This window comes from Orbicella franksi, chromosome 11 (assembly GCF_964199315.1).
Source record: "Orbicella franksi chromosome 11, jaOrbFran1.1, whole genome shotgun sequence".
NCBI lineage: Eukaryota > Metazoa > Cnidaria > Anthozoa > Scleractinia > Merulinidae > Orbicella > Orbicella franksi.
This window is the reverse complement of record NC_138155.1, coordinates 26,171,637-26,195,614: the sequence shown is the minus strand read 5'-3', so window position 1 is coordinate 26,195,614 and position 23,978 is coordinate 26,171,637. Positions and strand designations below refer to the sequence as shown.

The window sequence follows — 23,978 nt, the reverse complement described above, 5'->3', positions numbered from 1 at the left end:
CGTGTTGTTTTAGGTCCTAATTGGGCGAAGAGAAATGCGCACAGGGAGCAAAAATATTGATCTACGCATATTATTATATGGCTTGTGTTTTTAGCCGTTCTAACGCGCGCTCTGATTGGCTGACTGAAGGGCATTACTGTCCCATAATGCCCACGGGCCGATTACAGACCTGCAAAGACAGAGCAAAAAGCCATATAATAAACAATTTATCAACCTCGAAGGTTCGGTCTTTACGGGAAAATCTCAAACCTCGACCTTGCCATATTGACTTCGCTGTCGCTTGGGCAATACGGCCTGGTCTCGGTTTGAGGTTTTCCAGTAAATACCTCACTCTCGGAGTCTGACTCATTCCTCTGCCAATAGTTTCGAACATTCTTCGTCGTCCGGTGTAATTCTTGTCCTCTGCGCTTACATATCAACTTGTTTTCGCTCTGTTGTACACTGGTCAAACCGGTATACTAAAGTGTAATACGCTGTCTTATTATACTGCGAGGTAGTCTTGAGAAAAATGCGAGCGTTGTGATTAGTTCTTTCTTGGTCAGGATTTTGCCATACGGACCGTTTCATAAGCCGCGTATTTTTTCTGTATTGTGCCATATAATAAACAAGTTACTAACCTAACTTGCTCGAGCCGCACTGAGGATTATTGGCCCTCTGTCGTGACAGTACGGGTCGAACGCAGAGAGGTTCGTATTGTCACGTCCTAGGGTCAATATTCCCCAATATTCCCTAATATCCCCCTCGTGCTCGGTTAGTACGAGATTATTAGTGTTTTTCGCGTTCGCTTCAGTTTTAATGTGGTAACAAGGCATCAAAGTCGATTGATAAGAGGGAGCACAAATCCATTAAACTGTTTTCAGTTCAGTGTTTGACTTATTTACGACGCAACGTGTAGAAATATAGCAACGGAAACTAAAGATCAGCCAATTACACCCACACTTTATTTCCTGCCTTCATCCTGGAGCACTTACAGGTTGCACTATATAAGTCGTATCCACAAATTGTTTGACTGCACACGTGGTACCTAATATCAACTAAATTGGTTTTAAAATCAAAACAATGTAAGGCTAGAACTACTGCAAAAGGGCTGGTTTATTTAGGCCAATATTTCGACTTACGACGTAAGTCTCTTCTCAAGGCCAGGGCTGTGAAGCACTGCAACGTTTCGTTAAATATTTATTTTGAAATAACATGAGTTGTAAATGTTTAACTATATCAATGAGGTAAATGATAGATGTATGATATAGAGCGATATAAAATAACTGGGAGATACCACGCGCGCTCTGATTGGACAATAGAACTGCAAAACCTATTTCCTTTTGAAAGTTATAGATACAGAGATACATACACTAACGTTCAGTTCGTCGCGTTAAGACAGTCTGGTAAAAGAGTTTTTCCTCCGTGTATAAAGTGGGTCTTTCATGCCTTACAACGGGAAACTTTGCCTCTAGCTTGGTTGTAACTGTTAGGAGGAATCAGTCCCTAGCTGCTAAACTAGTTTGACCTGTTTCCTGTTTAGTCGGAACAAGTTTTCCTGTGAATTTTACATAAGGCATCTCCTTAAGAATCTCAACTTCTGCCAGAAAATTAGAAGACTTGAAGCCATTAAGCTTTTAAAGTTTCTAAATGGGATTTAGGCCCTCTAGAGTGTCTTAATTAAGTGGCCATCTACGGTATTTAGAGTTTCGACTGCGCCCATGAAAATGTCAGTTATTACTCTTGTATACGAGGAAAAAGTATCTTTTGAGACCTTGAAATCACAGGCTTGAAGTAAGATCTTAACCCAGGAATCTTTGCTTAATATTCTCCAGCATTTTTACCACATCCTGTAGATTTGCCATGTTCGGTATCGCTCTCTTCGCCATTTGCAAGTTGCTCGGCTGGGTAGGAGTGGGAACAAGTAGCTGATTTTCAATTTGCACTAAAATCTGCAACGTTTCATCTGTGAAACAATAAAAAAAAAATCAAGCTCGAAATACTTTTCGTGAGACTGACTGCCGCACATTAGACCGGAACTATACAAAATTAACACAAGCTAGAAGGATTTGAAATTGTGGATTATATACGGAACATACTATAGGCTTCCCACAAATTCAGTGTACGTGTGTTGTATTATCTATTAACAACAACACCAATTTACTGCAACTGCACAGGCTTATCTGTAATTTTATATATGTTTTAAAGATCGCGGTATTTTGAGTCATTTGGCCAGGTACAAAAGCATCTTTTAATTGAAGGAAACCTGAAAAGAACAGTTAACTTAAACACTGAAAAACACCAAAGAGTTAATATTAAACTATAAAGGAACAAGGATGGTTAAGGATGGAGAAGATTAACACGGATTACAAACGAAGAACTTGAAAAATTTAGGCTAAACTTTTCACTAAGCGCAAACCGTGACGCAACTCCTTTAAAGAATAGCCCTTGATGAGTTATTCTTGAAGGTAAAACTATTACAAGTACTTTGACGTTAATTGCACTGATGTTTGCTCAATTCTCATTACTTGTCAACCCGTCCTTTTAGGAACATGGTAATGAAAAATTAGCTGGTCATCACTCTTGCTGTTTATATACTGACTGCAAGAAATTGCAAAGTAGTGTTCACTCACTTCTAAACTGTTCGAACTCTGCAGGAGTGATCGGCTGTCCGAGAAGTCCTGTAATCTAAGGAGACAGAGGTAATTAGTCAGTTGAATATAGATAGAGAAATGTTTTTCAATTGAAAGATGAATGTCTCGGAATGCTTCATATTGCATGGCATTCAATTGGTTCAATACCAAGGAAGTCGCAATCTGCACCGCGTGAATGAACTTGCCAAATTATGATACTGGAGCCCCAGACCACGCAATATTCTCGAACGTGCGATTTTTCTTAATTAACGCGTCACGTGATGCAATAAACCCTAGTTAAGGCTATGTTCACACTAGGTGCTCGAGTACGATTCTCGCTAGTCACTAATGTGAACACACCTTTTAATTTCTTCCAACTAATCACACCAGAGTTCGGACACAGTGCCCGTGCCCGGGTACAAGATCTCAACCTCATAGTCGGGCACTAAATGGTACTTGGGTTCTTGAAGCTTTAACAGTGTCTGAACGCAACGCTATTTCTACCGCTGCCCAGTCACAAGAGCTCGGGCACCGACTGTAAATGAAGGCTAATGGGAGACAACCCAGGTTATAATGCACAAGACCCCGAGTAGGATTTTAGAATTAGGAAAATGCTATCCTTTACGTTTATGCCATATGATATCCTTTATTGACCCAAGCTTGTTTGATAAAGATGACTCAATGTTAGGACTTGTTCTTTTTTGCGCGATTATGGACGTTGACTTCTTTTTCTTCTCGGCCAATGAAGCACACGGAAAAAGGTCCATTCATTCGTTCATTACCCGAGATAAGTTGTCCTTTGAAAAATAAGACGTAGAGTGAATCAATTACCTTTTGCATGATTTGGCTGAAGGAGCTGATTAAATCAACAAGTACTCTGCAAAAGTAAGTGAATAACTTAGATATTGCACCCTTTATAAATCCATTATTATTTAGCAAACAGTCATCTACTTAACTGATCTGAAAATCTGTCAGTGGATTAAGTACTGACAGTTGAAAAATGGCTCAGTCTTCTCTAATCCATGATCAATCGATTAGTCAACCAACCAACCGACCGACCGATCACCAATCGCTCAATTCTCAAATCAGTCAGCCAGTTATCACAGCTAGTCAGTCAGTCAGTCAGTCAGTCGGTCAGTCAGTCAGGTAGTCATTCATCCATTTAGTCAGTCAGGCTGTCTGTTAACCAGTCAGTCACTTGGTCAGTCATTCATTCAGAATTCATTCAGACAGTCAGACGAACGGTCAATTGGTCGGTCGGTCATGATCAATCAGTCAGTCGGTCAATCCATTCGTCCATTAGCCAATCAGTCTGTCTGTCTGTCTGTCTGTCTGTCTGTCTGTCTGTCTGTCTGTCAATCCGAACCAACCAACAAACAAACTAATCAACCACTTCAAATTCTCAAGTAGAAACAATCTCTTGTTGTATGATAGTTAATACACTCCACTCCGCCTATCCACTCCCAAGTATACGTATGTCGTCATATAAAGCAATGATCCGTGAACTTATTTCTACCTACCTCTGGACAGCGGGTGGCAAAATCACAGGTGGTGAGATTGAAGATGACATCGCTGGTGTCATACTGGAGGCGGATGGTTCCACCGTGAAGACTGCGGTATTTAAAGGAGTGGAAGAGAGTGTTGGTAGTGCTGTGGCCAGCGTATTTGCGACAGGTGTGGAAGCTGGTGTTGGTAATGCTATTGACGGTGTAGTCGTGGAAGGAGTTGGCAATACTATTGCCGGCGTTAGAAAGGGCACACCAGGAGTTGCTGTGTTCCATGGTACTGTAAAATAAAGTATTAATTCTAAGAAAAGCAAACTACGTTTTTCAATATCAACGTGATTTCAGAACAGAAAAAAGACAGGAGAACTAACAGCCGACATGATTATCCTATCTGGAATGAGGTCAAGTTTATTGATCGAGATCCTCACTGGTACACATGTAGGGTCAAGGAAGCTATTCAGATAAGACTTCACCCTAATAACATCAACAGGGATAGTGGAATTGAAATTCCTGAAGCAGGATGCCCACGATCAAAAAACACAACAACTGGAGAACGGTACAACAGCGGACCACTGAGGAACAGCTACTTGTCGGAACAATGGAGCAATAGGAGGATCGAAATGCACCAATCACAGCCGGCCTTTGTGATATAAATGATACCTCGCAATCAGTCGACCTTATCGCCTGAAGAGGACTAGCAGTAAGCAGTCGAAACGTCGCGATCTATATCTAAAGTGACTACATCGTGTGACAAACGATAATACACTTTATTATTGCATCTACCACGATATATAACAACAACCTTCTCCTCGACATGATCGTTGTTATTGTCAATGTACAGTGAAAAATTTTGGACCACTTTCAAACCTAAAAGTCATATTGTTATCTTATGTTGTTATATGACCCAAAATGAAAAATACGCTTTACAGTCTTGGAAACTGCACAGTATATTTGCTAGACAGGTTTGAAAAGCCGGGTTCACCCTACTTCTTGTAGCCTTAGCGACCCAGGTGTACGACCACGCAAATTAAAGTTATTTAGCAGTATACTTTCATGTGGTACTGTTCACTATACAAGGAGTTACGTCACGGTTCGCACATCATGAAAAGTATAGCCTAAATTGTTCAAGTTCGTCATTTGTAATCTGAGTTAACTTTTTAACCATCCTTGTTCCTTTATGGTTTAACATTTCTCTTTGGTATTTTCCTATCTTGGTATCTAAGTCTGTGGATGTATCTATCTAAGTCTGTGGATGTAACCTTAGGTGGGACCATTTAAATTAAAGTTTATTGGAATAAAAACGTTCTCTGGTTAAAAATATATTAAAAACATAAGCTTTCGGCTATCAGTCTATAGCCTTTAACGAATGAAAAATGTGGCGCGCAAGCGAAAATATATACGAATGGGGTGCGAAAAATTGAGAATAAAAACAAGCGTGAAAAAAGCTAGAAGATAAAAATGTAAATGAGGCCCGATTACAATAAAATCGAATATTGCCTAGGCAACGGTTTTGAGTTGTTTTCCGCGTCGACGGTTTTTGCTGTGTCCCAAGATTCTAGTGTTTTTCGAACGCGGTAATTGCCTTTGTCAATGAAACAAGCATTGTCGAAATCAATGGAGTGATTGTTTTGCCACGCATGGTTGGCAACATTAGAGCCATTTGAATAGTTAAATTAAAGTTGTTGAACAGTACTTCCACGTGCTATGCTTGAAGTTCGACGCCCAAAAGTGAAAGCGTGCGTTTATACTCTAAAACTTTACTTACAGGTTATGATGTTGTATTGAGCCAGGAACCCTTTCCTTCTGACAGATGAGTCAGAGTTAAATCTGATTTTTACGAGGTCAGTTTTGTTACCATCCACTCTAACAGTGTATAAAGGCTTATAACCACGGAGTACTTCTATTCTCTGTCCTGCGCTATCAAGCAACTCAGCGAAGTCGCAGCTGCAAGAAAAATTGTACGAGTAAAGGTAAAACCAGTGTCTGGCGGTGGTCTTGGGAGGGGAATGTTCTGGGGACTCCGTCGAACCCCCAAAATTAAAAATATGAGACATAAGACCATACACTAACTTAGGGAAAGGGTTAGGATTGCCAGAACTCCCATTTTCGAGGATCTCAATTTTAAAACTTTTCCGAGGCAAAATGCTCCCTCACCCACCTTCAAGGTAATACCTTCGACCGTCTGTATCTTGAACCCCCTTCTGTAAAATCGTGTATCTGCCCCAGCGGTGTCAAGGGCGAGAGAATATTCAACGCATATTAAACATGGTGAAATGTTAGATCCGGTGAAAAGAGCTGTGCCAAAAGCAGGGAAGATAAAACTTGGTTTAAGTGTTGGAAAATGCGAAACCGAAGTCATGAACTATAAAAGATAAAAGTGGCATCAGGGGCTTGAAAACATTTAACTGACGTGACAGAGACGTAAAATGAAACTGCTTTCTGAGGTGCAAACATGTGAAATCGATTTCAGGCGAGAAAAAATCAAGATGGTTAATCTACTTAACAAACTCAAAAAACGCGGAAGAATAGAGAACTTTTACGCACTGTAAATTACTAATCCTACTTATGAAAAAAGCTTACCACTGCTCTGTATGGAACGCTATAAACTTGAGCCTCAGATAACCATCAGCGGGGATTTGCAAAGTCCAGACGCAGTTTAAGTTGTTGGAGTAATACCCCGGATATCCAGGGGACATGAATGATCCTGATGAGCCACCCAATATTCCACCACACCCTGACAGACAGGACAAAAAATGCCAAATGCGCGCTTTATAATTTCCTTTGTAATATAGAAGGCAAAATAGCTGGAATCTAACTGGTTTTGGGGAAACGTTTTCGTTAGTTTAGTCCGTAGGAGGAAAAGATACTTCGACGAAGAACGTGTCTACACGTAAGCTTGATGCGGGGTGGTGGAGGGCGGATTTGATGGTATTTGTTTCTCGCCCATATTTAAGTAATATGGATGAGAAGCGTTGGAGAGAGTTTAATGGTTCTCCGATTTAGGCCTGAGCTGCTCAATTGTAACTCTAGTAACTTTGGTTTTGCTTATGCCAGATCAGATTCAACAATTAGTAGTCGCGTGCCCCAAATCAAAAGCTGAAGAAACGCTATTGCAGTTTTTATTTAGAATAAGATGATTGAGAATGTTACTTATAACACTTAAACCAAATATATATATATATATATATATACATACATACATACATACATATATATATATATATATATATATATATATATATATATATATATATATATATATATATATATATATATCGAGAAGCAGGAGACGTTAAATAATTAAACTTGACCACCCTTCTACCCGGTTTTATGAAGCAGTGGGTTCTCAATCATTATCGAAAACAATCATTCTAGAAATCGAACATGGAAATTGTAAAATGCCTGGCTGGAGATTGATTATCTCCCTGTTTTATATTATCAAACATCTCCCGCGCTACGCAAGGGAAAATGCGATAAGGAACATTTAAGAGCTTTTATTATATCTTTCAGTTAGCATGCGCGCTGTGATTGGTTAATTTAGCGGGCCGTATTCTCCTGTACGGCCCGCTAAATTTTATAGCTGTTTTTGTTGCCAAAATGTTTCGTGATATATCGCCAAGTGTTCGTAACTTTTTTAGCAAGTAAAAGTTTAGAACTTTCTTTTACTTCTAAAATTGTGTATTAAAACCTATTAACGACTTAACAGTCACTTAACAATGATTTCAAGTTGAGTCGTTTTGCTTTCAAGGTGCGTCAGAAATTTGAAGCCCTTCCGCGTGAATAGAAATCGTTCCCGAGCCCGTTAGACACACAGTAGAGATATAATAAATATCTTGCTAACCTCGTCTTCTCGGTCAGTACTGTAAGTTACGGATTCTCGTTTTCCCCCTCGATTTATGGCCCGCGCTCTTCGCGCTTGGTGGTGAAAAACTCGGTCCGTAACTTACAGTACGGCCCTCGGAAATCGGTTAGTAAGAGGAATATATATTTTAACTTACCAATAATGGGTGGTTGTGTTGGCGTTGGCGTCGCGGATGTTGAGGTTGGTGTTGGTACAGCTAGAGGCAGCACACACGAAAATAAATTAATTAACCATTTAAATTAAACACGATATGAGTTCAGTATATGTAGCTTGTGTTTGTTTGAAAGTGTAGTCAGCATCAGTTCAAATTAACAAAATATCTTATAAACAAATAAACGACAGAGTTTTAAGAACGCTCGGCTCACTATTAGGATAACGGAGGAAAGGTTCAAGGTTGAAATTTCTATCCTTAAAACCTTAACTCTAATTGCTAATCTTCATACATTGTCAGTCACTTTTGAGAGTTTATTGCCAAATCAAGACTATATCCCCTCACACAGTTCATGATTCTCTCACTCTCATAACCTATCCGCTTCACAATGTTTGCATAATGTAAGGAGAAATTCGACGTTGGTCAACTAAGGATCAACACTCACGTGCTGGTGGCCCCGTAATGGTGTAATTTGCCATGAAGCCCTTCTCGTTTGCAGAGCTGTCAGAGGAGAAGTCTATCGTGATAACTGTGTTATTATCGTAGGCCGTCGTTGTAACGTAGAGGGGCGTTAAATCACCACTAAAAAATCTGCTAGACGATCCATTTCGAATTTCGAGGATATCACAGCTGGGAAGAAAATAATCAAAAGCTTACAAGATCTTTTAATTATTTATTCCATCAAACCGAAAATTCTATAACAAAGAAAGAAACGACAATTCAAAGCTGATTTGAACTCATCACAGTCTAGACCTACGCTCTCTTTCTACTCAGTTATGACGTCATGACTTTGTGATGACGTCATTATTTCGCCAAGACGTCACAATTTTGCTATGACGTCATGATTATGCGTTTCCGACAACTCATATCCAGTTCTCGTATCCAAGATCTTGCACGCACTTAGCACAAAGCCTGTGAGCAGTCGATGCTTCAGAACTCACTTGGCAAAAAAAAACTTAACAAACAGGAAAAGCTTATGAAAACTTAAGAAAGGAAAGAGAACGCTCGTACCCTAATTGCAGGACAATGGCGTTGGTAGGATCCAAAATTGAACACTAAAAATAAGTGATATTACAAACGCCGGTCAACCCTAAACAAGGCGAAGCGAGTTACTAACTTCTAGAGGGCGGGACGTGCTTGAACCGCATAGCTTGGTTGGGGAGAGAATTGAAAATTGAACTGAAATGGGAAAAAGTCGAGCAAATTTAAAAGCACAAAGGCAGTAGCCACTGGCGATGGGCAGGGAACTAGGAGAAGCAGAAAGTTTCAAGTCTCATCGCTCCCGTTTGACTTTCCAAATGTGTTTCCCTGTAATTTCATTGACTTACCATGGCTCCGTATGAAATTCCGTGAAAGTGATATTCAGTGTTGAGCCTCGTGCCAGGCCCACTCTCCACACGCAAAGGGCGTTATTGGGGTAACTCTGAGGGAAGCCTGGGGTGGAAAACGACCCGTTCGGACCTTGAAGTTGACCGCCACAAGCTGCCTCTAAATATTGTAAAGCAACATTTAACTGAACGGTAAGACTGTGTTACAAATAGACTGTACAACACAGATTATCGTAAGTTTCTTTTCCTAATTTCTGTATTATATTTAACAATTAGATTCAGCGAGGTCGAAATTTCTATCACGCGCACTTGTAAATCCAGCGTGAACAATCTAATTGTTTTGGTATAAATCTACTATTCATTCAAACTTTATCTAAATCCTCTTCACAGACAATTAGAAAACGCAAAGAAGCGGCCACCATCTTGTTAACAAGCGCACACTGCTATGCTATTCACTGTCTATCACAGAATAGATGGTGAGTAGCGTAGCCAATAAGAGAACGGCATTCGTGATAGAACGCTAGTAGATTTATACTTATGGCAAATACCACTAAATACGACAACAACAACAACAACAACGACAACAACAATTTGTACCCAGCATTTATATCATGCAGTATTTTTATACTCAATTTCAAGACTGCTGTGATTGAGTGAAATAACTGCCAACGGATGAAATTTGTAAAAATTTCAGTCGTAGATGTGCTAGTAGCCGAGAATTAATGGCCAAAAATGACAAATGGCACCAGACGATTTAGTACTTCCACTTTGAGCCTCATCTTATTGTAACTGATTTAGTTGCTAGCTTGAGTGGAAACCCACGAAGCTAGTCTTTGCCTCACTGTTTACAGCCGTCTTTTCTGCAGAGCAGGATACCGAAAGTCGGCCTACTGTTAAAAATTCTTAGCATATCCTTCACGGAATCTGTAAATACTGGGTTTAAATATCACTCATTTATTATGTTGACCGAGCCAGCCTGGGAGTACCCAGAATACTTCTGGGTCCGGTGTTGGTGCTATCTTCCTGGATGATGTCTTGAAAATTCCGGAAGTCATTCTTTTTTTTTTTTCAAGTGTCAACAACCGAGTCACGTACCTGATGTTTTTACAAGTAAAACAGTCGTCAACAATACCGTCAGGAAATTGTTCTTCAATTTCATCTTCAACAGTCGGGCACTTTGCGTTGATGGAGTCTAATGTGACAGAAAAAAATACACATAAAGCATAATATAAGTTGTAGTTTCACGATAAAGTAACATTGTTAGTGCTCACTGTTGAGTTGCCCCTGAAAGCAATACTCTTCCTTATTTAAGATAATAAAATTTAATTTCTCGCGTTAAATTTTGGCTGTCCTTGAGAAAAAACGGAATTAATATTGTTGCAAAAATCTGCGGAATTCATCAGAAACTCGAATTTTAAATAACCTTTCCTCGAATTTGGTACAAAAAAGTCCTAAGGTGCTCCTCTTTCTTATTAGCCAATTGGAAGTCGTTGTCCTTTTTGTTTTTGTAAAATAGCAGTTACACGGTTTGTGGTCGTGTGCACACGTATACATTTCACATTATACTAATACGTGCCTTGTTTGCCTTGGCACTTCAATATATTTCCATAGAAGGCAAATGACATCAACCTTGCTACGTTTCGACAATCTAAGCAATGTCAAGAACGTCTTTCAGATTTGAAAAACCTTGTAAAACGCTCAAGACAATACTACTCGAAATTTTCACGGCTAGCATAAATTCTGATTGACCTTCGATCACTCAATGTGAACTTAAGTTTATTTTATTTTTTTCTAGAAGTTAATTTTTTTGTGTTTACAAGGATTCTTTTTGTATGGGAAATATAGCGGCAATCTCTAATTTGGCGCAGTTATTTCCTTCTTATCGCAACTTCCTGTTTTCATATTTGCCTTAATACGTTTACAAAGCAGGTGCTCATTAACATTATAGACGACGACACAATACCAAAATACTCTAAATCAACTATTGGATCGTGCAAAAATATCCATTCATTCTACTAACCAAGATTTTGATATTGTTTTTCACTTCAGTAGATCTATATAAAAACTGCTTTACCTGACTTCAAATAGATTCTTTTGGGTACTCTTTAGAGGTATTGACATAAGCTTGATGAGTCCGTTTAGCTTAAATGATGTTAGCTGATATAAAGCTGAAATGCATGTCAACTAAGTTTTGTTAGCAGCTATACGTTTTTCTCTATCTACTGTGCTTTTCACTCACGATTCTAGCTTACATCATTTACTACAGTGTTATAAGAATTTAATTATCTATGAAGCAAATTTGCCTCTTTCGTGTAAAACACATTAAAAGGACTGTTCCGTGATCTACCGACCCGTTAGGTTGTAAGTTTTATATTTTTATCACTCAATGCCCTTGTTCTGTATTGATTCATACAGGAGAAATTAGTCGATGATCAGACGAGGTACTATTACACGAAGTACAAAACAGCAGAATTTTGCGAGTACTTGTAAGGTGTTACTGAAGTCATTCTAACTATATCTCAGTTAAATGCATCATTTTGTCAAGCAGAAAGTGGAGGTGGTCACTTACAAGAGGTTTTTCTTAGAATATATCTGACTGCATGTGTATTGGATTTAATCGAAGTTAAACTTATGTCACGTTTCAATTGTGGTCACTTTTGAAAGGTGATCTCTCGGAGAGCGGGTGTTCACGGTTTGACTACATCTCCGGCGATGAACTAAACTCGGTAACAGCAGACCTGAATAAGAACTGACAATGTTTAGTTAGATCGATGACGAGTAGATATACGAGGTTTTTTCAGCTCGGAATATCGTTCTTCAGACAAATTATAGCACCTATATATAGGTGATACATCTTCCTAATTAGAGGGTACATTTCATGAACAAATATGAAAAGCTTAAACTTAGAGGCGTACAAACGCCGTGATCGGCTTAGTCGCCTTAATACCTTACTCTTAAAGCTCAAATTCAAAGATCCACTGATGCAGTTCCAAATTTTCACAATATCAAAAAGCGAACAAAATTGCACGGGTTTCATGTACAGACTTAATTGAAATTTAGAACCACCTTGTAAAATATTATAAACAGTACCACATGAACAAAATGCTCAGTACCTTTCATTTAAAAATTCACAGTACAGTAGCTTGGGTTTCTTCCACAGAAAGTTATAGAACGTAACTACGTTGTATGGCATCATTGGTAAACAACTGAAAGTACATGTACTGCTCAATAGCTTTCATTTGAATAATCGCGCTCTGGGTTTTCAGCCGCAACTCAGCTCAAAACTAGAACCTCGTAATTTTACTCATGGTGTGTACTCGTAGGGCATCGGGAAAAACTGAGAGGTCAAGACTGAAGAGTATGACCAACAACCCTGAGGGTTGTAAAAATAACCAGATTGTTTCAAATCAATCGCTTTTCTGGATTTTTTTACGGGCCACTGAACAGCAGCGCTATCATAACTTGAAGTCATAAAATAAGTGCTCATTGTCTTTTTTGTCGGGTCAGTTACCTGCAATATTTTCTTGGGGAGTCTTCGTAGGCTCTCTTCTTTCGCCTTGACACATGAAGAATGTATAAATATCATAACAACCCGAAGTGATGGAACATCTGAAGATATATTGCCTTGGCATGAGCCGATGATATGTTTGATATGGAGAGCTAGACTCGGTGCTGATAAGAATATTAATTACACCCAGCTAATTGATAGAAATGATGGTAAGAAAAAAAAAAAAATTATATGAACATATTTTGGGGAGGGAAAGTTTTGAAAACGATTTACCTAACGAATAAATATCATGGAAAAAAAAAAAGATGAAATCGCTAGCGTAAAAAAGATATTGGCAAGTGATATTAATACTGCATTGTCCCTAGAATTTAGCTTATTTTAAGAGACTTTCGTAACTGCATTTTGTTTTCGGTTGTCTTGAAATTTCGCTTTGGCTTAGTTTGGAAGGCAGGCAGCCTGAGTTTGTTAAATTCAGCCTCAAACTCCCAAAACCATTTAAAGTATATTGTAACTGAGCTGTTTCCAGCACTTTCCAGCAGTTATACTTTGACGTGTCAATATACTCTCACAGTTTATCCAGTGATAAGTTCTAATATTGGTATCACATAAATAAGGGAATAACATGACATTTTTGGGGAATACTGTTAATTTGCACCCGTGTAGTGTCATTCGCAGCCCGAACGCGAAGCGCGAGGGCCGCAAATAACACTACACGGGCGCAAATGAGCAATATTCCCGAAAAAAGTCATGTCACCGTCATTATTATCAATATACAAGGCCAAATAATATCAAGAATGCGAGTTTTAATAATACTTAAGCAATATAGCACTTTTTTCCTTGTTTACATAGCCTCACCTAAACACGAGGAGGGTTGGGAGAATTCGAGACAGTTATGCAAACTTTAGACTACCACGTACGTCTCGGGTTCGCAAATCTTTTGAGAATTCTCCTAGGTGATCATGAGTGTTTCCACAGCTTTTTCAAGTTCTCCCAAACTTTCACGAGTGTTTCTATGAAGCAATTAGATTATGAGCTCGAGATTTCTATCGCGTGATAGTTGACGAGGGCGCAACCCCAGTTAACTATCACGCATAGAAATCGAGAGCGAATAATCTAATTGTTTTGGTATAATTCTACTAGTCGTTCAAAACTTTATCTAAATCCTCTTCACAGACACTTCGAAAATGCCAAGAAGCGACTGTCATTTTGTTCCAAGCGCACACTGCTACGCTACTCACTATCTATCACAGATTAGTATAAATCTACTAGAGTTCTATCATGAAACATCTTTGTAACATCTTTGTGCATGTCCAGAAGCTCTTTGGAATTGGGAAATCGGATATTTGTGGCAGAAAACCCAGTTTGCGCTGTCTTGCCGACGCTCTCTCTGGGTTCCTTGAATATCGTCGTTTGCCCTGTGAACAATAGCTGCAACTTTGCTGGTAATTATGAATTGTCTTTTTGGTCATCGAATGACATAATCACACAGACTAATGAAGCGCCCGTCTTAAAGTATATTACTGCCCGTCCTTCATTTCAAAGGCGACGCAAGATCCGAAGGCATAGACGTCCGTGGGCTTATTATTCCAACACAACAGCCACATTCCATGATCTGTTAATTGGAGATCTTGTTTTCAAGCTGAATCCCGGCCCCACAGGTGAAAGAATACCTGTTATTGTTTCAACGCGCAGTGATTACCGACACATAGCACAATCGACAATGCCATCTCGTAATACCGGGAACTTAATCAACATCAATTGTTCTGCCGGATTATCCTTGAATGGATATTATAATCATCTAATGACATTATGCACATTCAATGCTCGTTCGGTTAAAAACAAGAGCGCTGCAATTTTGGACTATATATGTGATTGCAAAGCTGATCTTTTTGCGGTCACCGAGACTTGGCTTAGTGCGGACGATGCAGCTGTACGGGCGGAGTTGTGCCCCGACGGGTACAAGTTTATAGATCACCCCCGTCTTGGGCGTCGTGGCGGCGGAACGGGTCTAGTATATCGAGATTCATTGGGTGTTTAGAAAGTTGACGCGGGTGAAAAGGAATCATTCGAATTCTCTGAGTGGACTGTTACGTCATCATCTTCGCACAATCTCCGCGTTGTTATCATCTACCGTCCGCCATACTCTGATGAACATAACGTGTCAACCAATGTTTTCTTCACCGAGTTTTCGACTTATCTTGAATCCATTCTTTTGTCTAAGGAACAGCTACTGATTACCGGTGACTTTAACATCCATATTGATGCTGTTGATGATCCTGACTCTCTTAAACTGTTGGATCTCTTGGAGTCTGTTGGTCTACGGCAACACGTCTCCCAGCCAACTCATGTTCATGGACACACACTAGATCTTATTATCACCCGATGGTCTGACCAAATCATCCAGGATTCACCACAAACTGATCGTTTCATATCAGACCATGCATCACTTCTTTGCAAGCTACTTCAAGATAAACCAACTGTGACAACTAAGAAGGTCACTTACAGGAGGCTCAAATCAGTGGACCTGGATTCACTCAAAGCTGACTCAGCTGCCTCTGGATTATGCCAAGAACAATCCGATGAGTTAACTAATGTCACCCCGGAGGGAGTTGATGCGCTTTTACGTAACTATAACAAAACTCTGTCCAGAATGACCAATTGTCATGCGCCATTAAAAACAAAGACCTTGAGGGCTAGGCCGAGGGTACCTTGGTACAACGCTGACATAGATGCCGCTAAACGAATACGTCGTAAAGCTGAGCGAAGATGGAGAAAAACTAAATCGCTGTCAGACCTGATTATCTTTAAGTCTAAGAAAAATCACGTGACTCATCTCATGAATCAAGCTAGACGGGCGTTTTATACCAACTTTATCGATGAGAACAGTGCCGATCAAGGAAGGCTATTTAGAGCTACCAAGAAACTCCTTTCCAGAAAGGATGAATTATCTTTTCCTGACTATCATGACAAAACGGCCCTAGCCAATGACATCAACGGCTTTTCGTTCGTAAGATCACCAGAATTCGTTCAGACATCGATGCCACTGTTGTGGATGATGGAGTACCCACTCCACCTGAAGTAGAAGTCGTTCCAACATGTTTATCTTTAAGCGCCTTCCACCCTCTTACTGAGAATGATGTATGGGCGTTAATCCAGACGTCAGCTAAGAAGTCTTGTCTAACGAACCCCATGCCAACATCACTGGTCGTCGGTTGTCTTGATGTGCTCCTCCCCGTCATCAGGCGCATAGTTAACTCATCGTTGTTCTCAGGCTACTTTCCTGGTGAATGGAAGGAAGCTCTTGTCAACCCCCTCCTAAAGAAGGCTGGCCTTGATTCGGTGTTTAAAAACCTTCGACCTGTGAGTAATCTTCAATTCCTATCAAAATGGACAGAACGCGCTGTATTTGACCAGACGTACAACCACATGATGGATCTTGGCCTGTATCCTCCACTCCAGTCTGCATATCGTAAATGCCATAGTACCGAGACTGTGCTCCTAAAAGTCCAGAATGATATACTAATATATATGAACCGCCAGCACGTGACACTTCTAGTTCTTCTAGATCTCAGTGCGGCTTTCGACACGGTGGACCACAAAATCTTACTTCATCGTCTACAGTCGAGTTTTGGTATCACAGGAACGGCTCTGAAGTTGTTTAAATCTTACCTTTCTGACCGATCGCAAAGCGTCTTTTTAGACGGCTGTCTCTCTGAGAGTTCCAAGCTGCCACATGGGGTTCCTCAAGGCTCATGTCTGGGACCCCTGCTATTTACGATCTATTCTAGCAAGCTATTTGAGGTGATAAAGGATCATCTACCTGTTGCACATGCGTATGCAGATGACACGCAACTCTACTTGTCCTTCAAGCCCGACACCACATCAAGTCAATCTGATGCAATCGAAGCAATGGAACTCTGCATAAAGGCAATCAGAGCGTGGATGATTACTGACAAGTTAAAGCTAAATGACGACAAAACCGAATTCTTAATAATTGGTACACGACAACAGCTTAGCAAGGTGGACATCGAGAAGTTATCGGTGGGTAATGTGAGTGTTGCACTTGTTGCTGTTGCAAGAAACTTCGGAACCTGGTTTGATACCAACCTTAGTCTAGTGACACACATTACGAAGACATGTAATGCTGCTTTTTATCATCTGCATAACATTAGACGTATTAGGAAGTTTCTTACGGTTGAGTCTACCAAGGTGCTAGTGCATGCCTTCATAATGGGACGCATTGATTACTGCAACAGTCTTCTCCATGGTTTACCGACCACTCATATTAATAAGCTACAATGTGTGCAAAACGCAGCTGCTAGGCTAATTTGCTCGACTCCGCGTTTTAGTCGCATTACTCCTGTATTATATTCTTTACATTGGTTACCTGTCAGATTCAGAATTGTTTATAAGATTTTAATAATTACTTTTAAGGCCATACATGGCCAGGCACCGGACTATATTTGTAATCTTATTCGTGTTAAAAATCCCTCCCGGTATGGTCTACGCTCTAATTCTCAAGTTTTATTAGTACCACCATCCACGAAAACGAAGAAAACACTTGGTGACAGGGCATTTACTGCTGCTGCACCATCACTTTGGAACAAATTGCCGTGTGCAATGACAGATGAGGACAATTTTAATCATTTTAAGTCCAAACTAAAGACATTTTTATTTAGAAAAGCGTTTGAATAGCTCTTGATGTTTTATATACATTTTTACTAGATCCCTTGTTTTTAATATTTTAATTTTTAGCTCGCTACCTTAGCCTAATGTACATAATTATTGTAAATAATTAGTTTTAAATTAATCACACTATTCGTAGCATATCGTTTAATTTATATTACTCATATGGTTTGTTAGGCGCATTTGATCATATTCACATGTTAATTTGCGCCTTAGAAATATTAAATATCATTATTATTATTATTATTATTATTATTATTATTATGAAAGCCGTTCTCTGATTGGCTACGGTACTCACTATCTATTCTGAAACACTCTATTGTTTAAATAGAGATCTCGAGCTCATAATCTAATTGTTTAATAGAAACACGATTTTTAAACTTATCAGCGCGCGTATTAATCCTTCAAAGCATATAAGTGCTGGAAAGAGGTGCTTACTGTTAACAGCCACCTCGCGCCAGGAAGTCTGGGGCGAGTGCGCGCATTGCAAGTAAACAGCGAAATTGAATAATAAAAAACGGCGGACAATTTCAAAAAAAGAACTGAAGGGGTTCCCCTGGTTTGGGATGTTTTGCTTCTAAAACTTGCTGTTCGATCTCTTACTCAATAAGGCCCTAAGGAGGTCATGTTTTATTCTTGACTTATGTTCCTTTTCTTAAAAAAAAGAAAAAAATATATTCCAAACTTCATCATGGAGGTTCTCAACATCTTGCTGTTTACGATATCGAAGAAGTTTATGTAACACACACAAGTTGAAGACTATTCTAGTATAGTCTGTGATTGCTACTGGAGTCATCATCATCTGTTCTGACTTTCCTATCATGAGGCTTTCATTTGATTTGCAATCTTTGTTGCCATATGTAATTAACAATTACTGGACGAGGTTGAGCCAAATATCGTGATTTTTCAGTGGCGAGTGATAAATTATTTGCCCAAGTCAAAGGCTTCGGCAAATAACTAATCTGTGAGACACTGACATATAACGATATTTTGTGATGACTGAGCTCAATAATTTCTGTTTTATCACTCAATCGCCAAGTTTGTTTTCTTATTTAAATCACTCTCTGACAGCTCAGGGAAGCGATCTGCTATTTTTCACGTGAGAGCTTAGAGTCAATTATGCATGAGCAGAATATTACCAGCAGCAAAGCACATTTAGATGGTACTACGCATGAGCACATTATTTGTAGGCAGTTATTTGCAGGTCATATGGTGGGCTTTTGGCCATTGAAAAGGAAGAAAAAATGCATTGAATGATAATCAGATTTAGCTGTATATTACTAACCTGGATGCTATCAGGGAAAGAAATTCTTTAGGGAATCAAATTAGCTCCCCAAGTCGTTGTTCATGCAACACATTCAGGGTACTAATTTCTAAAATTTTATATCAAACCTTGTAACTCAAATGTCTTTTGGGGTGATTTATGGTAGATGCCAGAGTCATTTTAAAGGAATATTGAAAACTTAAAAGCACACTAGAAAAGAGCTCGAGAGCTATTTATGACTTGGGATATTAGAGCAGTTTTCAGATGAGTGCCCAAAAGAACTGGATTTGCCTTACTATGCCACACGATTGACTTAAAAAATTCACGCCACTTTTTTATCCAATTATTAGTAACTTGGTGCTCTTACAACTCAGTATATTCTGACCTTGGTTTTGTCTTTTTTGTTTTTTAATAGGATGACCAAGACAGTCCACAAGGTGTTCAAAGTTCCTTTAAAAATAGCTATTTTAGCTACTAGCGTACATTTGTTTAGTAAACATGAGTCAATTGCAAGGCATTTTCAAGTTCTTGGTAGTTTTTGTTACTAAGTACATTTGACTTCCCAACTTAAGTTGAATTGCTTTTTGTCTTTTGGGTTAACGTTTATAATTAATTATTAATTAATGAAAGTTTTATTAATTAATGAAAGTTTGGGAGAACAAGAAATGCTGAGGAAACACTCGTCTAAGGCTCGTGTTCCCACAGCATTTCTCGTTCTCCCAAACTTCCACTCGTGTTTCTATAACTCGATAGAAACACGGTACATGTTTTCTATTTCTTAAATGAAAACTACGCTTTTTTACAGGGTGGGGGGAGAGGTGATGGGAGAATATTTTGCAGTATAACAACGAACACAATCGTGACCATAATGAGGAGAATAGTCATTGGAGTCCGTTTTGGTTAACGCTCAAATCCATAAAGCTCGATTTTAGGAGCAACCTCTACAGGAAGCAAAACTATATTTGGCATTGATTGAATGACGGATTTTACTAAGTCAGTTAAAAACTGGTCATAATTGCTTATTCAATTAAAAATGACGTGGGTAACTTAGGACAACAGAACCAGTTTTCATCTTGCCATGTCTTTTTTCATTTAAGCTCTCTTTATTAACTTGTATCCAGTAGGCAAAGACCTGCAAAAGTATGGATCTTAACTGCGAGGTTATTATTTTTTTATTTCGAAAAAATTTATAAAAGGTGTTCAAAAAATCTATAACTTAGGCAAGGTGTTTCATTTTGTCATAAGGCATTTTCCATAAGCAAGATGAGCATCTCTTGATGTGCATCAGATGTGCATATAGGTACCGTTAAATTTCCTATCCAATTCAAGGAGTCCCCCTGTAGCCCAGTGGTTACATTTCCGAGCTTCGGTTCAGAAGGGCATGGCGTTCAGCCATCCAGGGGGGCTCCCTTTTTTCAATATTTCTGTTGGACTCCATTTTGTTTTGTCTTTTTCGTACAATGTTCTGTTTTTTGTTTCAACCAAGTTAGGGATGAAAAGACCTATTAAGAAAGGACAAGAAACTTGGCTGACTGTAAAATGTATTCAGCTTATTATTTATTTTTTGCTGTAAGCTCCCTTATTAGCTTTTATCCAGTAGGCGAAGACCTACAAAAGAATTTGCTTATAGATACCGTTAAATTTGTTACCCAATTCAAGGAGGCCCCTTGTAACCAGTGGTTACGTTTCCGAGCTTCGGGTCGGAAGGGCATGGCGTTCATTCCCCGTGGGGAGACTCCGGGTTTTTTTTTTTTTTTTTTTTTTTTTTTTTTTATATATATATTTGTGTTGGACTCCATTTTTTTTTTCGTACAATCTTCCTTTTTTTGCTACAAAGAAGATAGGGATGAAAAGACATTTAAGAAAGGACAAGATACCTGGCTGACCGTAAAATATATTCAGCTTATTATTTCTTTTTTAATGTAAGCTGTCTTTATTAGCTTGTATCCAGAAGGCGAAGTCGTATAAAATAATGGATCTTGATGGAAATGTTTCTTTTTTTTCTTTTTTGCTTGGGAAGGATTTCAAAAAGACTCTATAACTTAAGCACGGTCTTCCATTTTTTCATTGCATATTTTCCAAAGCAAGATGAGGCTGCCAATTAAAACTACATTTCATTTGTTTATAGGTACCGTTAAATTTGCTACTCAACTCAAGGAGTCCCCCTGTAGCCCAGCGGTTACATTTCCGAGCTTCGGTTTGGAAGGACATGGTGTCAGCCCCCATAGGGGGACTCCTTTTTTCATATTTGTGTTGGAATCCATTTTTTTTGTGTGCAATCTTCTTTTTTTTTGTTTCAAACGAGTTAGGGATGAAACGACAATTTAAGAAAGAACAACAAATCTGGCTGACCGCAAAATATATGCAGCTTATTATTTCTTTTTTGTTGTATGCTGTCTTTATTAATTTGTATCCAGTAGGCGAAGAACTATAAAATAACGGATCTTGATGGAAATGTTACTTTTTTTTCTTTTTTTTCTTTTTCTTGGGAAAGATTTCAAAAAGACTCTATAACTTAAGCAAGGTCTTCCATTTTTTCATTGCATATTTTCCAAAGCAAGATGAGGCTGCCAATAAAAACTACATTTCATCTGCTTATAGGTACCGTTAAGTTTGCTACTCAATTCAAGGAGTCCCCCTGTAGCCCAGTGGTTACATTTCTGAGCTTCGGTTCGGAAGGACATGGTGTCAGCCCCCATAGGGGGACTCCTTTTTTTCATATTTGTGTTGGACTCCATTTTTTTTTTTTTTTTTTTTCGTGCAATCTTCTCTCTTTTTTTTTGTCTAAACCGAGTTAGGGATGAAAGGACAATTTAAGAAAGAGCAACAAATCTGGCTGACCGTAAAATATATGCAGCTTATTATTTCTTTCTTGTTGTAAGCTGTCTTTATTAATTTGTATCCAGTAGGCGAAGAACTATAAAATAACGGATCTTGATGGAAATGTTTGTTTTGTTTTGTTTCTTTTTTTTTTTTTGCCTGGGAAAGATTTCATAAAGACTCTATAACTAAAGCAAGGTCTTCCAGTTTTTCATTGCATATTTTCCAAAGCAAGATGAGGCTGGCAATAAAAACTACATTTCATTTGCTTATAGGTACCGTTAAATTTGCTACTCAACTCAAGGAGTCCCCCTGTAGCCTAGTGGTTACATTTCCGAGCTTCGGTTCGGAAGGACATGGTGTCGGCCCCCATAGGGGGACTCCTTTTTTCATATTTGTGTTGAAACAATTTGTTTGTGTGTGTGCAATCTTCTTTTTTTTTTGTCTCAACCGAGTCAGGGATGAAAGGACAATTTAAGAAAGAGCAACAAATCTGGCTGACCGTAAAATATATGCACTTATTATTTCTTTCTTGTTGTAAGCTGTCTTTATTAATTTGTATCCAGTAGGCGAAGAACTATAAAATAACGGGTCTTGATGGAAATGTTTTTTCTTACTTGGGAAAGATTTCATAAAGACCCTATAACTAAAGCAAGGTCTTCCAGTTTTTCATTGCATATTTTCCAAAGCAAGATGAGGCTGGCGATAAAAACTACATTTCATTTGCTTATAGGTACCATTAAATTTGCTACTCGATTCAAGGAGTCCCCCTGTAGCCTAGTGGTTACATTTCCGAGCTTCGGTTCGGAAGGACATGGTGTCAGCCCCCATAGGGGGACTCCTTTTTTCATATTTGTGTTGAAACAATTTGTTTGTGTGTGTGCAATCTTCTTTTCTTTTTGTCTCAACCGAGTCAGGGATGAAAGGACATTTTAAGAAAGAGCAACAAATCTGGCTGACCGTAAAATATATGTAGCTTATTATTTCTTTCTTGTTGCAAGTTGTCTTTATTAATTTGTATCCAGTAGGCGAAGAACTATAAAATAACGGGTCTTGATGGAAATGTTTTTTCTTGCTTGGGAAAGATTTCATAAAGACTCTATAACTAAAGCAAGGTCTTCCAGTTTTTCATTGCATATTTTCCAAAGCAAGATGAGGCTGGCAATAAAAACTACATTTCATTTGCTTATAGGTACCGTTAAATTTGCTACTCAACTCAAGGAGTCCCCCTGTAGCCCAGTGGTTACATTTCCGAGCTTCGGTTCGGAAGGACATGGTGTCAACCCCCATAGGGGGACTCCTTTTTTCATATTTGTGTTGAAACAATTTGTTTGTGTGTGTGCAATCTTCTTTTCTTTTTGTCTCAACCGAGTCAGGGATGAAAGGACATTTTAAGAAAGAGCAACAAATCTGGCTGACCGTAAAATATATGTAGCTTATTATTTCTTTCTTGTTGCAAGCTGTCTTTATTAATTTGCATCCAGTAGGCGAAGAACTATAAAATAACGGGTCGATGGAAATGTTTTTTCTTGCTTGGGAAAGATTTCATAAAGACTCTATAACTAAAGCAAGGTCTTCCAGTTTTTCATTGCATATTTTCCAAAGCAAGATGAGGCTGGCAATAAAAACTACATTTCATTTGCTTATAGGTACCGTTAAATTTGCTACTCAACTCAAGGAGTCCCCCTGTAGCCCAGTGGTTACATTTCCGAGCTTCGGTTCGGAAGGACATGGTGTCAGCCCCCATAGGGGGACTCCTTTTTTTCATATTTGTGTTGGACTCCGTTTTTACTTTTTTCGTATAATCTTCTCTTTTTTTTAACTTAACTTACGCAAGGTCTTTCATTTTTTTTTTCTTTACATATTTCCCAAAAGAAACTGTTAAAAAAAGTCGAAATATTTGAAAACGAACTTTTGTGTTTCTCAGCCTACAAGCGGGTTTACGTGGAATCCATGTAAACAAAGGAAATGCAAATTTGTCGCAGGAGAAAGCCTGCAAAGGGTGTTGTGGTTAAAAAGTTGTGACGTGCCTGCTAGCTGATTGGTCTAATCTGATTTTGCATATTTATGATGACTATTGCTGACCTGAGGTGCTTGTTTTTCATTTTGAGATGTTTGCCGTCGGAGTAAGATGTGTACCGTTCCCTTCTTCGCTAGAAGCGAATTGGTACTTTGAAGAAGAAATGGTCTCGATCTTTAGGGAAGAGAAGACGGTTGACACCCATATCTGCCAGTGGTTAGTGTC

The 23,978-nt window shown here is 38.9% G+C and overlaps 1 protein-coding gene and 1 long non-coding RNA gene across 3 annotated transcripts in view; one reads left to right on the top strand and one right to left on the bottom strand.

The window, feature by feature from the left end:
• LOC145460628 (uncharacterized) overlaps positions 1-19,423 on the top strand; it is a 30,596-nt gene extending 11,173 nt beyond the window's left edge. Inside the window, exon 3 of the long non-coding RNA XR_014039874.1 lies at positions 19,329-19,423. This is a non-coding gene — a long non-coding RNA (uncharacterized LOC145460628). The remainder of the gene's footprint in view (positions 1-19,328) is intronic.
• On the bottom strand, positions 43-13,030 carry LOC145460601 (blastula protease 10-like). 2 transcript variants are annotated; one of them, XM_081445472.1, is made up of 11 exons: positions 12,967-13,030; positions 10,551-10,647; positions 9,456-9,615; positions 8,573-8,757; positions 8,113-8,172; positions 6,695-6,848; positions 5,880-6,058; positions 4,130-4,394; positions 3,441-3,486; positions 2,610-2,664; positions 43-1,942 (listed from the first exon to the last, which is right to left on the bottom strand). In XM_081445472.1, the coding sequence occupies exons 2-11, from the start codon at positions 10,612-10,614 to the stop codon at positions 1,779-1,781; spliced, it is 1,332 nt and encodes a 443-aa protein (XP_081301598.1). In that variant the 5' UTR covers positions 10,615-10,647; positions 12,967-13,030; the 3' UTR covers positions 43-1,778. The 2 variants fall into 2 exon arrangements, with proteins under 2 accessions (XP_081301598.1, XP_081301599.1); XM_081445473.1 differs by lacking the exon at positions 12,967-13,030 and adding an exon at positions 10,727-11,055.
• Positions 19,424-23,978: the final 4,555 nt, after the last annotated feature.